The sequence below is a fragment of the Rhincodon typus genome, chromosome 27, assembly GCF_021869965.1.
Source record: "Rhincodon typus isolate 14 chromosome 27, sRhiTyp1.1, whole genome shotgun sequence".
In the NCBI taxonomy this organism is placed as follows: domain Eukaryota; kingdom Metazoa; phylum Chordata; class Chondrichthyes; order Orectolobiformes; family Rhincodontidae; genus Rhincodon; species Rhincodon typus.
In genome coordinates this window covers 28,920,704-28,935,165 of record NC_063358.1, presented here as the reverse complement: position 1 = coordinate 28,935,165, position 14,462 = coordinate 28,920,704, and the positions used below count along the sequence as shown (strand labels likewise).

General features: G+C 39.3%; 1 protein-coding gene across 2 annotated transcripts in view; it reads right to left on the bottom strand.

The window, feature by feature from the left end:
* LOC125486293 overlaps positions 1 to 12,393 on the bottom strand; it is a 61,244-nt gene extending 48,851 nt beyond the window's left edge. Inside the window, exons 1-2 of one of the 2 annotated variants that reach the window (XM_048613253.1) lie at positions 12,296 to 12,391; positions 12,126 to 12,205 (exon numbers count right to left, since the gene is read on the bottom strand). In XM_048613253.1, the coding sequence (XP_048469210.1) occupies positions 12,126 to 12,205; positions 12,296 to 12,344 (129 nt within the window). In that variant the 5' untranslated portion in view covers positions 12,345 to 12,391. Of the gene's footprint in view, positions 1 to 12,125; positions 12,206 to 12,295 lie in introns of both variants that reach the window. The other variant, XM_048613254.1, reaches the window with a different exon arrangement.
* Between the last annotated feature and the right edge of the window lie 2,069 nt (positions 12,394 to 14,462).

Here is a 14,462-nt window from a genome sequence, read left to right as displayed (position 1 = left end):
TCACTTCAGTAGCAAATGACGTACAAATCAACGTCAGTAAAAATACTGTGGGCTAGAAATGTGTTTGTTCCCCAATAAAGGACACAGGGATTGTGATGCATGATTATCCTACACCCATTCAAATTAATACAGGCATTGTACAAACTCCACACTGCCTGAAAATTATTGTGATGGTCTTGCACAGTCCAGCAACAAACAGGATGTTATGGGAAGTTAGGAAAGAAATTGGGGGGCCACTGCCAGAATATTTGTATCATCTATAACCATGGGTGAGGTGCTGGAGGACTGAAGGATGGCTAATATTGTGCCTATGTTTAAGAAAGGCTGTAAGGAGAAGCCTGGAAACTATAGACTTGTGAGTCTGACATCAATGGTAAATTGTTGGAAATGATTCTGAAAGATAGGATTTATGGGAATTTGGAGAGGCAAGGAATGATTCAGGATAGCCAGCATGGCTTTGTGCAAGGAAAATCATGTCTCACAAACTTGAGTGAGCTTTTAAAGGAAGTAGCCAAAAAGACTGATGAGGACAGAGTGGTTAATGTTGTTTATTTGGACTTTAATAAAGCCTTTGATAAGCTTCTGTACAGTAGGCTAATTAGTAAAGTTAGATCACATGGGATTCAGGGTGAGCCTTGCCAATTGGATACAAAATTGGCTTGATGGTAGGAGACAGAGAGTGGTCGTGGAGGGTTGATTGGAAGCTTGTGACTAGCGGTGTTCCACAGGGTCCACTTTTGTTTGTCATTTGTATGAATGATTTAGATGAAAATATAGGAAGCATGGTTAGTAAGTTTGTGAATGACACCAAAATTGGTGGTATGGTGGACAGTGAAGAAAGTTATCTAAGATTACAAAAAGATTTTGATCAATTGGGTCAATGGGCTGAGAAGTGGCAGATGGAGTTTACTTTGGATAAATTTGAGATTTTGCATTTTGATAAAACAATCAGTATATACAATCAGTAAGGCCCTGGATGTAGAACAGAGAGACCTACGGGTTCAGGTACGTAATTTTTGAAATTTGTGTCAGGTAGACAGGGTGGCTAAGAAGGCGTTTAGCATGCTTGCCTTTATTGCTCAGATCTTTGAGGATGTTGATGAGGCCTCTTTTGGAGTACTGTGCACAGTTCTGATTGCCCTACTATAGGAAGGATATTATTAAACTGGAGAGAGTTCAGAAAATAGTTACCAGGATGTGACCAGGAATGGAGGGTTTGAGTTATAAAAATCGGCTGGATAGGCTGGGACTTTTTCACTGGAGTGTAGGAGGTTGAAGGGTGACCTTAGGTAATACACCCTCGGTAAAGGACTTGAATTGGTGCAGCATCTGTCAACCCTCTATTCAAGTGTAGTCATTCTTATATAGAACATATAGAGTACTTACATAGCAGCCAACATGCACACAGCAAACAAGCTTTATTTTTATCAATTCTTGTGGCTATGATTTATTTCCAATCCCTAATTCTCAAGAAAGAAGGTGTAGGTGAGCCTCCTCCAGCTTAGTGGTTTACAAAACCAATTAAAGTAGAGTCACATTGGAGTGAGCCTAAAGTTACATGTAGGCCAGAGTCAGTAAGGATAACAGATTTCCTCCATTCATAAGCCACATGGGTTTTACAACTGCCTGGTCAGATCACAATCGGTATTAATGTTTTTTTTTATTCTAGGTTTATTAGTTGATGGAATTTCAATTTCTTTGAATACTTTTTGGTGGGATTTAAAGTTATGTCTCTCGAGCTTAAATTCTCTGGGTTACTAGTCTACTAACATTACCACTATGCCACCAACCTCTGGCTCCCATAAATAGCAATGAGATAATTGAACAGATAACCTCTTTTTAATGGCATTAGATGGAGAACCATGAGAAGCTGTGCATGAATTAAAAATTATTGGCTTGGGGTTTCTGATGGCGACTTGGCAACCCAAGGTTTTGTACCTAGGCACCTTTGTACCTCAGATGGAACCAGAAATATTGACTGTGTACACTTTTCACTATACTCGTGTATCCTTGTGCTTGAGTACATGTGACAATAAAACCTAATTTTAATTCTAATAGAAGTTCATAAAATCATGAGGGGCATAGATAAGGTGAACAGCAAAGGTCTTTTCCCTAAGGTGGGGGAGTTCAAAACTGGGGGTATAGTTTTAAGGTGAGTGGAGAAAGATTTAAAAAAGACAAGAGGGGCAACTTTTTACACAGAGAGTGTATGTGGAATTAACTGCCAGAGAAAGTGCTGGATGCAGGTATTGTTACAACATTTAAAAGACATTTGGATAAGTACGTGAATAGGAAATGTTTGGAAGGATATGGGCCAAACGCACGTAGGTGGGACTAGTTTAGTTTGGGAACATGGTCGGTGTGGACTAGTTGAACTGAAGGGTCTGTTTCCATGCTGTACGACTCTATGACTCCATGCTGCTGAGTCTTTGCATGCCTCAGCTGGGATCTCTAGTTGACCCTGACCTAGTGCCGCAGAGTCAGTCTGCATTGCTTAACACCAACCAACACTTGTTAGAAATATAGAAAATAAGAACAGGAGTAGGCCATTCATTATGATCAAGGCTGGACGGGGTGGTGCCTGTTGGCTGAAGTCATTGTGGAAAGATTATGAGATGGAAGTGGAGTCGAAATGGTGACCAAAATTCTTTGATCTAGAAGCCTTAGTATAAGAGGTGGAAAGGTGAAGACAGGCCTCTTTCATCTGGCAATCAGCAGGCCCTCCAGAGAAACTGCAAAGGCCATGAATTTGCAGTCAATATCAGCAATCTCACTGCATGGACTCAAAGGCAATTCCACATAAAGTTCAATTATCTAACCTGAGTGGTTCCACTTCCTTACTGACAGTCCTCATCAAGGATGGCTCAAAATCAGTATTCATCCTCACCCACATGGCACTGCTGAAAGCCTCATTCCCAAATTTCATAGCTTCCACATACTGCCAACCATTCAACCATCACTGGCAAGTAACCCAAACATATTACACAACACTAACTGACACCCTTCCCTCCCTCGCAGCACAGTACAACCTTTTGGCGTGCAGACAGGCGCAGTGGCATTTTCTCAATGTCTAGGAGCAGACAATGCTGTCAATGGTTGGTATGGCCATAACTGAGACCAGCAGCAGAACTGGCAATCATGGAAGATGATGATGTTTCTACACAATTCACCTCTGATATCACACTTACCCTCTATCCCACAGTAGTGTCTGACTTGCAAGATGTAAGCTGTGTAAGTATGCGCCTCTTAGTTTTCCCACTTTCCTTCATCCTATCTTTAACCTTATGTTTTATTCTTTGAAGTACCTAAGAACTGGCACCCTATCAACAACTGCTAGAGGTGCCTGAAGTGCAGAAGGTATAGAGGGTAATGAAAAAGAAATTTTGTCACCCAATTTCGTATGCAGTCACATTTGCCAACTTAGAGACTGGCATGTTTTGAATTTTAAAAGGTAGCGTAGAATTGGACTCTACAAGGGATAAGTCACCAGCAGAAATGGGTTGCAGTTAAGGCAGGGATTGAACAGCATGGGTGACAGTCTTTGCACAAAGCTTGAAGTCCATTATTCACAGATTGCAAGGGATGGACAGTTCCACGAGAACACTTGCAGACCCAAACCTGGTTCAGCACTTGGTGGCTGATATCTCAGCTTTCAGTGAAAGAGAAGCCATCAATGTTTGATGCTGCAGTAGATAATCGGAATGGAGCTTACTAAGTCTCAACTTGATGCCATTAGAGCTACAGATACCAGTGTTCAAAGGTGTTCTTGGGTCTCATGAGTGCTTCAGTATTCTGTTCTCCAGCACTTTACTAAGATTGCTAAAGCACTACCCGCCATGGAGAATGAGGGACGTTTCCTGGTTCATGAACCTGGTATTATTTTTTCCTCAAGATGATAGTACTGTTCTCCCAGAATTACCACACTGCCAGTATTTTAGTTGTGGTCCATCGTCGAGGCTGTTGAAGCCCATACCAAGGTAGTGAAGTCTCAAGCCAGGCCTTCAGGAACCAGAGCTGCCTGAGGTCATCATGTACCATCTCTGCGGTTTCAGTCACTGGAAGTCAGTAACCTTCTATCAGTCGTGCTGCAGTCAGTTGGGGAGGACAGCATACGCTTGGCTTGGCATGACAGGCACTAAGTGAATACATGACTACCAGTTAAGTAAGACATTACTGCATTAAAATATGAGTGAGGCTCACTGGGATTGATTATCTGGAAAGGATATTGCTGGGAAAAGGATTGACTTTTTTTTATTTTTGCTGCTGTTAGTAAGATCTTTCTAAACTGTATTTTGCATAACTTTGTTTTTCCTTTTGTACAAGAAACTTTTTTTCACCTATTAAAAGACATTGGCTGCCTCTGGTGAATACGCTCAGTGTTTTTCCACCATAGTTACCAAATGAAAACATTAAAACTTATGATTAGCCAGGCCAGGTTTCACTCTTGGACTGACTTGTCCAAAATTACCATTATGTGAGTCATTACACTATCACTCCACGAATGCAGCAATTTAGGGCAAATTGGGAAATGCTACATATATCATCTGGAAGGATTCACAAAGCAATTCAGAACTGCACTTACCATCACAGCCATTGGAATCACCATCTTCATTTTGGAATCATATTGCAGATCTGCAGGTCCAAATTCTATGAGCACCTCCTTTTAAAAGCATAGGTTTTGCACACACAATTCTCTTAGCTAAGGTAGAAGGAGGAATAGTTCTCCTAGAAGATATTATGTCAAAAGGCCTCTTACTAAGAGTCCTTCTCTCCCCATTTATTCACTATCTGCACATAATTTGTCCTCCTTTTTGCTGCATCTGCTCCAAATCTCTCTCACACTGCAGCCCAAAAGTGAATTGCATCTGTGACATCTATTACAAGGAGCAAGTGGTCTGACTGTAATTCTTGTATTCGCAGCGGTGAAAGTTATGTGATGAATCTATATATACAAAAGTTTGGATTTTAAAATAGTGACATATAGTTGTTGGTTACTTTTGTGAAAGGCTTTCAAAAAATAACCTAGAGCAGGCAGTCCTTCTGGAACAGTGACTTAATTCAGTATACATCAATCAGCAGGTATTCCCTGTGGTGGTTTAAATGATATCTGGAGTAAACATTGAATACTATGAACTTGACTTCAATTTAGAATCAAAGATTGATTTTTGGTTTAGAAAACTCAGATAGTGAAAGTTTTTAAGTAGTTCGGAACAGGGGTCAGAAGCAAGTATAGTTTCACTCGTGAAAAGGATTTTTTTGAGAGTAATTAAAGGAATGAGTTACCTCATAAGAAAGGTTTAGTTTGTGCAATATCCAAACCAGGAGCGCTTGGTTAGAAACCTACAAGCTATTAGGAGCTGATGAAATCTAAGCTCTCAGTCTGTGCCAAGTCATGTAAGAAGACATCACAATTCACAAGATGGAAACTGAGGAGTATCAGCCAAGTTGAACTTAAGAATTAATATACAGGTGTAATTTCTCTGGATTTGAATCGCTGTAAAGTAGTGTTGGAGGAGATTGGTTTGAAATTAGCTTGTTTTGCTAGACATGTTACAGTTGTGTTCTGTATCTAAATAGTTTGATTTTTATTTGGTTTCATATTTTGTATCAAAGACCTATGTTCTATCATTAATGAGACTGTGCAGCCTCATATGATTATGTTTCAATGAATGACCATAATATAAACTAAATTAAAATAAAACAAAAATAGATCTATCAAGCCAGCTATCATTTTGGAATTTGACTTGTCGAGAAGAACCATCAGCTTGGATCAGAACACAGCCAAAGACTTCTCTATCTTTAGAGCATCCCTGCCAACATTGTCAATTTTAATCAAGATTTAAAACCAACTAGCACTTCCACAAAAAAAGTAACAATAACTAATTACTAACAATTAACCATCAGTTGTTAATGATCACTTTGAATAGTACTGTTTAGGAGGTTCTTATTGCTAACGAGTGCATGTTTCACTGTACATCTTTAAGAGAGAATATTAGCTGGAGCAGTAAGAAGTGGCAGCACTGGTGTCAAATCAGCATGACATGCTGACTGACATCACAATCTATGTACTCTGTATTTCCATAGTACATTCCTGACGCCCATGTTAACATCTTCAAGAAGATGGCATTTGGTGGGCACAGTGATGCAAATGTGCATGCACAGTTCAAAAAATATTTTGGTTCCAAAATGTCACTGGCAGTGCCAACACCTCGGCACTTAAGACCTAAATTTTGTGATCCGTAGGTTTGTCTATGAACATGGTAATAATCATGTATTTTCTTCAAGAAACATTTTTGCAGCCCATGACTAAGTTGCAGTCAAGCTTATATCCAAAAAACTCATATGTAGGCTTAATAAACAACTTAAAAATATGCAAACACGTAACAAACAAATTGGACATCTAATAAGGAAATGGTGCACAGAATACTAAAACAAAATGGGTAAAATTGAATTTAAAATATATTAAAATTGCAAACAAATTCACAATTTTGACATTACAAGTACTGAAGTACATATACATTTCATCATTTACTATTTCAGTACCTTTGATATAATGCTAGCTGTTAGTAATACTGGACAAGTCAAATCCCAGCATGAAACCTAGCTTGGTAGCATATGTGATAACAAGGTGTAGAGACAACAAGGTGTAGAGCTGGACGAACACAGCAGGCCAAGCAGCACCAGAGGAGCAGGAAGGCTGACGTTTCAGGCCTAGACCCTTCTTCAGAAAATGTGGGATGGTTAATTGTTAAAACATATTTAGACAAGGCTGTGAGCGTAGTTTAACAACCTAAATTTAATAGATAAAGGAAGAACAAAAAAAACAGCTTTCAGACAGTTATAAAGATATAAATGCAAAAATTGAAACAGAGTTGCAACCTGTTTTTCAACGCCAGTTGTGGTAACAGACTCAATCCAAGAGAAAACACCTCTCCTATTTCAGTTTAAATCCTTACTTAACTGCAGACAAAACTAAAGTTGCCTAAATGTGCTTTCAACGTAGTAGTCTAAACATTCATGCATTAATATTACAAGGGTTCTCTCAGGGATTCTGCTACAGCCATATATTTTCTTGAAGTTGATATATTTAGGTCACTGTTCAAATGCACTTCTTGACATTTAAATAAAAAGACTCACAGAGCTGACCCAGATCCTTCTGCCTCTGTTTTGCATCCAAATCCAAACATAGATTATGTATTATACACTTCCATCACAACTTTTCCTTCCTATTTCTTATGGGATTGAATTTAGTCAACTTGGGAATTGCCTTGATTGGTCTAGGTATGGTGAGGGCAAGCAGTTCTGAAAGATGTTAAATTTCATGAGGGTTTTCCTGAATTTAGTACAAATATTACCACTTCTTATTTGTAGAGTTTTGAGGTTTTGTGCACAAAGGTACTGTCATTGATACTGAGGGCCAAAGATAAATGTCAGCTTCTCTATTTTTTAAATCTGGGCAGTATTCACAAGTGTATGCTCAGAATAGAACACAGGCGCAGTTTATTCAACTTACAGATGGACGTAGTCAGTGCAGATTAACAACAGGTTACAGGAAACAGTGGCATATTGCTCATCAACGGCACCCCACACCACCCCACCACTGATTACAGATATTAGTTTTGAACAAGCTCACAACACTCTGGGACAGTCAAAACAAACTCACAGTGGAAATACTGTCCTCAGTGGAAGGAAATACCACCCTCAAGAGCAGCCCAGCCAATTTGATTGCCTGGCAACTCTAGCAGCACCAGAACTGACTAAGTGGGCATTGCTGGGATTTGCAAGCAGACTCAAAAAGAAAGGCAATGGATCTTGGAATAAGGAGGTCCTGGGCTTTAGAAGAGGAAGGGATCAAAAAGCCCTGGAAGATGGGGGAATTAGGGGTGGGTGGAGGCCAGCTGGGGAGGCACAGTGGCGGGGTAACATCAGGAAAGCCGCTGATGCACAAAGCAAACCCCCTGAAAGTTACAGCCTCCCTTCCTACATTTTAGCTAACTACATTAAAATAACAAAATTCTCAATCTCACCCTCCTAATCATACCTAACAATGTAACAGCACCCAAGAATAATGCTTTGGTCAATTGGCTTGCAAACAAACTCAGTTGCCTGTTATTTATTCTTTTTCGAAAATGGCATGCAGGCTGTTGATTTCAGCAGCTTCCTGTCCACCATTTTATGGCACCTGGGTTGGGTGGACAGCCATTTATCATATCTTCAGTGCATCACCCTCTGGCCACACAGAAACACACCCAGTTGGGCAGGGGCTGAAATCCAGCCTGATGTGAAATCCAGCCTGGTGAAAGTAGGCAGTCTTGGTGATCAACCAGATATAACAGGCAGAAACTCATCTCAGGCTGTGATAGGATGCAAAGTTTTTAAGGTATCTGGTTCAACCCTATCACAGCCTCAGTAATCAGACAGAAAAGAGACTTCAGAGTTGGTAATGGTAACCAAAGGCAGTTTTACTGGAATAATACTTGGACACCAGGAAAGTTACAATATTTGCTGAAGTTTAGAAGGGTGATTTGATTAAAGTTTTCAAGCCATTGAGGGGAACACATAGGGTAGCTGGAAATGAATTATTTATGCTGATCTGGCAGTCCTGGACTATGGAACACATTCAAAGCAGAGCCAGATCTTTCAAGAGTAAAATTTAGTCAGTCTTCCACACGCAAAGGGTGATAAAAGTTTGTAATTGATGCTAGATAAATTGTAAGTTTTAAATCTGAGATTGCTAGATTTTTGTGCACCAAAGGCTACATAGAGTTCTGTCACAAATCAGCCATGATCTCATTGATCAATGGGACAGGATTCAAGGTGTTAAATTGCTACTCCTCTTCCTATGTTTCTAACACGGATAAAAACAGTAGAAGTAAAAAGAAACTGGATGTGAGTATGGAGAACATAATTGAGACTATTTTAAATGAGATACAGTCAGGAAAGAAAGCAGAGCTTAGACTTCTCTAATGGTGTCTTGGACATCATTCTGAAGGTTGTAAAGACTCACAGGGAGATTCAAAGAACAGGTGGGCATGGCTAGAACTAGCAAAGGTCTAACTTTTTCCAGTTTTAACAAAGGTCATTGACCTGGACCATTAACTTTGTTTACCTCTCCACAGATCTCGGCAAACCTGTAGAGTATTTTCTGTATTCACTCGGGTGTTAAATTGTGGTATATCTGTTCATAGTTTATGAATCACAATTGGGCTTGTTTGTGAAACTGCATTGGTCCATATTCAACAGCTGGCTGCAAAGTGGCCTTTTCCATTAAAAAACATGGATGTTCCTTCTCAGTTTCCTCTGGCTCATAGACCAGTCGTCATTGAAATCAACTGAATTAATATGCGAATATCCGTGCCAACATAATTCAGCATAGTTACAAAATTGCATAGGTATGTCATGTCTGTTATATTGATCCCAGGACAGTTAGTGAGGTATAAATTTTGATTGTATTACCTTTCTTGATAATGAGTTTATTCACAGATTGCAGCATTATGTGTGTCCGACTTGGTAGTAAGGAAGCAGTGTCCCAGTGGCCTCAGTTTTATTTCCTAATCAGCCTTTTCAGAGATGTTATGACACACTCCAGCAGCATGTGGGATTTGAACCCAGGCCTCCTGGCTCAAAGGTATGGACACTACCACTGCACCACAAGAACCCCCTATAAGTGCCCTCGGTGTTAAATTAAACAATGGCCTTCCCTGTGTGCCTGACTCACATCATTCACATACCATTTACATGGTTTTCAGAAAGCAGATCCATTGTGGTTATTTGGTGAGTGACGATGGAGGTTGAATGGGTTATATGGTAGTGCAGGTCGGGAGCATGGGTTAATGGGAGTACGAGTTGCCAAGGAGGAGAGGAGAGCAGGATGGTGAGCGGGTACGAGGGTTTAGGAGCTAGAGGGTCTAACGATTTCTAAAAAAACTGAGCCAGGCATTCTAGCCAGAACACTTTGGCACTCACTTGTGTCTGTAGCCACCAACAATCCATTTCTGGGATTGGCAGACTTAGTTTAAGTCCACATAAATGCCCCCCACTGTCATCAGCTTTGAATGTGGCAGCAAAATGCTGTACCATGTGCGTCAGGAACATCCAGACCTCAAACTGAAACATTGTTTTGTATTCTCCACGCATGCAGGCATCCATGTTAATACTATTTAACACGTGTTATAACATAATGAGTCATGACTAATTTGAAAAGTATACTTTGTACTCCTAAAATTATTCTCCATTGGCAGAGCCCCATGGAGGAAATTTACAAAATACTTGGGTATCCCATTAAACATGGGAATACTTCATACTCTATTTTGATGAATACACCTCCTATGCCAATGAATGTGATAAGCTGGTGAATATTTTCACTCTCTTAATTATCTCATGTCTTCATGCTGTTAGTTATTTCTGTACTTTGCTTCAGCATCTTGTTTTGTCTTTTCTCAACTCTAGTTTCTCTTCACTTAACCCTTTTTTCATGACTTTCTTTTTGATTTTCTTCTATTCTTTGAATAAGGAGTAATGGTGTGTGACATCAATTGACGCAGGTTGCATTTGTGGTGGGAATTACCAGGAAAATGTGACCCTTAGATGTCTCCCTTCCTTAATCACTCATGATGCTCCCTATACATTTGTATCCCATATCTCTTCTCTTTTCCTATAAATCATTCAATTCAGCAATAACACAGTAACTCTTTAAGCTACTAATTCAATTCCTTCATAACTTCTTTCTTAAGTAGTTTAGTTACGTCACCCTGAACTTTCTCCCCACAATCACTTTTCCCATTTGCCCCCCATAAAAATTGATCTTCATGTTTAAAGGCCCCTCACCATTGAAAACATTTCCTTCTTAGCTCCCGATTTCTGTTTCTATCAAAGGGGTTTTAGTTTGCTTTCAAAATTCAACATGTTTTCTGAAATAAAATTTACATGATAAAAGAAACCACCACTCTGCATCTATACTTGTACCTTTCTCATTCTAAATCTATAAAAGATCTGGGATAAAAATTTCAGAAAACTCAGAACTCTTGCCTCTAGACACTAAAAAAAAGTTGCCTTTTTAAATACAAACTTGCTTCTCTCTATTCTTGTTTTGTTCTACAACCACTCACAGAAGTCCCTAATGTTGAAGTAGCCAACATTTGCGCGTTGAGTTGACCATATACAGAAATAATGGTAAAACTATACAAATCATTGGTCATTCCGCAGTTTAACAAATCATGTGTGCTGTTGACTGCTGATGCCTGTGCAGAGGATATAGAAGAGATTCAATAATGATAGTCTCTCCTTATAACCAAAGCCTAAGTACTTGGTCTGGACAGAGAAAGTGTATAAGCTAGAAGAAGATAAATTTCTAAAGGATTTTTACCAAGAAAAGTACGTTTCATTTTTCAGTAACTCGGTAACTAGATAATATTAAGTGAAAACTATTCCTAATAAAACAAAAGCAAAGATGAAAGAATGAATTTTTAAAACAGGCTTGTTTCAACTTGGAATACCCTAGCTGGATGAACAGTACCACCAGTTTCCATAATACTGTGTAAAAGGAGTGGTAATATTTCGGAAAGAATAATTGAAAAGAATACGTAGAAAAGATGGGATATAGTACAATGACTAGCTCTTCAGATTACATGGATAGCCTTCCTCTGTACTATTAAATTCAATGAATCTATTTGAGTGCACGCAAGATTACAGCCGTGCCTTTCGCCATGTTATAAATGTCGTAGCATGTAATCCAACAAAACGCACAGGAAGCTCCTGACCAGCAAGTTTAAAAAGCAAAACACAATAATCAGTAATGACTGATACGCATTAGTGTGTGTGCAGATATCTTGTTTTCTAACATTTAAGCATTGAGGCAATTTGAGACAACCTTTCATAGGTTCTATTTCTATTCCTTTTCATCCCCCCAGAGCTTTCAATTAGTCATCCATTATTTATAATACACACATGCCATGTCCCTTTTAGGAGGCCTACTGTCCATCTTTGAACAGTTTGAGACCAGTATACAATTTAAGGATCATTCGGCACTACAGTATTAGAAAATTGAATACAATTTTTTTCCCTTATCTTCTGTCATCTCTTCTAGTCAATTTTTCATTTCAGTACAACCCATTAAATTTCTGTACCTGCAGCTCATGATATGAACATGTCAAGAAAGGCCCCTTCCTGACTTCATTATGAAAAATAATCCCATTGCAGCTGTTAACTGTGAAAGAAAGCACACATGAAGCATTGCAGTGCATTTAGTTTTAACATCTGAACCTGAAAGATTGCAGCACACATGCTTAATGCTTACCCTGTTGTTTGAACCCACACACAGTGAAGCCAGGCATCCAAGCTGACATAGAACTAATCACCCAAAGAATCCCACAATGCAGTAGGGGTGCTGTAAACTGGGTTACTGCAAATGCTGAAAAAGCAGGGACTCTCATTATACATCTCAGGATGTAAGAACATGATCCTTTTGAAACTGCTATTGCAGTGTCTTTTCATTATTTTATTTATTTGATAATGAACAAGAATAAATAAAATTCCAGATTTTAAAAGGAAGTAGAGTAATAATTTTATAAAATTTAAAGGACGGAAAAGAAAATTAAAATGTCCAGATGCATTTTTGTACATGATTTATTTGGCCTTGGTGTTTGGATTTTTTCCTCTGTTTCTGCTTCTGCCCTGTCCTCATTGCTACTTCCCACCTCCTCCTGGAGCCAAGAATGGAATAATCTGACTAGAAGACCTTAACAGTGTTACAATAAGTAGCTTCCATGCAGTTCACTTCTGCATGGAATTTCTTTAGGCAATAATGAATGTAAAAAAATGCATATATTTTGCAATTAGCCACACAAACTGGTATGCTTGATTTCACACATTTGGCTTGATTCCTGCAACTTATTCACCTTTCACGGTGGCACAAAAAGCGAAAAGGAATGGCTGATTTTGATCTGATTTATGGCATTGTCTTGTTGAAAACAATGATTTGTCTAACATTGTTTCAGAACACGGTACCTTTTAAGTGGTACAGTATACAAAAAGAAAAGCTAACCCCTGTAGTTGTGCTTTTATGTGCCTTTGACGCAATTATTCAGCTTTATTCTTCGTCCTAGTGCAAATAATGACATCAGTGGATTTCCCAAAGATTTCCTTGTGCAGAGGATATAGAAGAGATTCAATAATGATAGGCTTTAGTTATAAGGCTATTTATTTTAGTTATATCTGGGAAGAGGAAAATCTGCCAAGAGATGCCAGGCAAGTGTACTGTATCCACCCAACAATATCTGCATGCACCCATCTGCACAACTGGCTGCATCTACTTCACTTTAACCGTCAGTTAATACAGATGGAAGAAATCTTTCCAAAGGGCAGAGGATATGAATAATACCTCAAAGATTTGTGATTATCTGACTAACTGTAATGTTGGAGGCTTCCTCAGAAACACCCAATCACATTGGCATGCCTTCAATAGCACGATGAGATCAACAGATGATCTGCAGCCAGTGTGGCTGAGTTAAGCACACCTACCAAGATGCCACTAATCACTGCTACAGACGTTGGCACATCTATTTGGCAATCATCATGGGATCTGTCTTCTCAGGTCTGGATTAGCAGAAAAGAGTATATAGAGCTGTACCATCTGCTGCAAGGACACCTGCAGCAACGATTTAGTGACAGCAATTGTTGATTGCAGCCTTAAAATTGGCTTCATCACCAAGCAGGCATGCTACACAAAGAGTATAGTAGGATACCAAAAGGGGCAAGAAATCCTTCCTCACAATGATAGCATGCAACCCCAAGTCAATTTTAGCAGCCGTACAACAAATTTCAAATTTAATGTTATTCTGTCAGACGCCTGCAGGCTTATCATTGTGTCCTAGGCTTCATTTGACTTCATGTTTGTGAGTTTTTGGTTCCTTGCCTGCTCTGGTTTGGCAAAGGCTTACTAAATTTTTTTTTATTATCCTCTTTGACTGCTGGGCAAAGGTTATGAACCTGAACCAGATTCATTACCCCAACCCAATTAAATTTCCCTTGCCCTAAACAGTCATATGGTGAGCTCATACATTGTGTTTTTCACCATTTGTGCTCAGCAGCACAGAAAATATGGAACTGGATTTAATGTGGCCAGGGCACACTGTACAGAAATGCAGAAAAGGTTTGGATCAGGTCTTCTGGTCAGCAACAATGTTAAGTCTGTTGCTGACCAAAAAAGAAATTGCTGGAAAAGCTCAGCAGGTCTGGCAGCATCTGTGGAGAGAAATCACAGTTAATGTTTCAGGTCAAGTGATCCTTCCGCAGGACCAAGTCTGTTGTTGCTGCCCAGTGAAGATTTCTGCAACACAACTTTTTTATGATTTTTCAGCTGGGAGCTCCTATCCTGGTCAAAGCATTGATAGTTCTGCACAGTTAAGGAAGAGCACTGAGCACAAGAAAGATGGGCACAAAGTGGAGACGCCCTGTTTTCATGA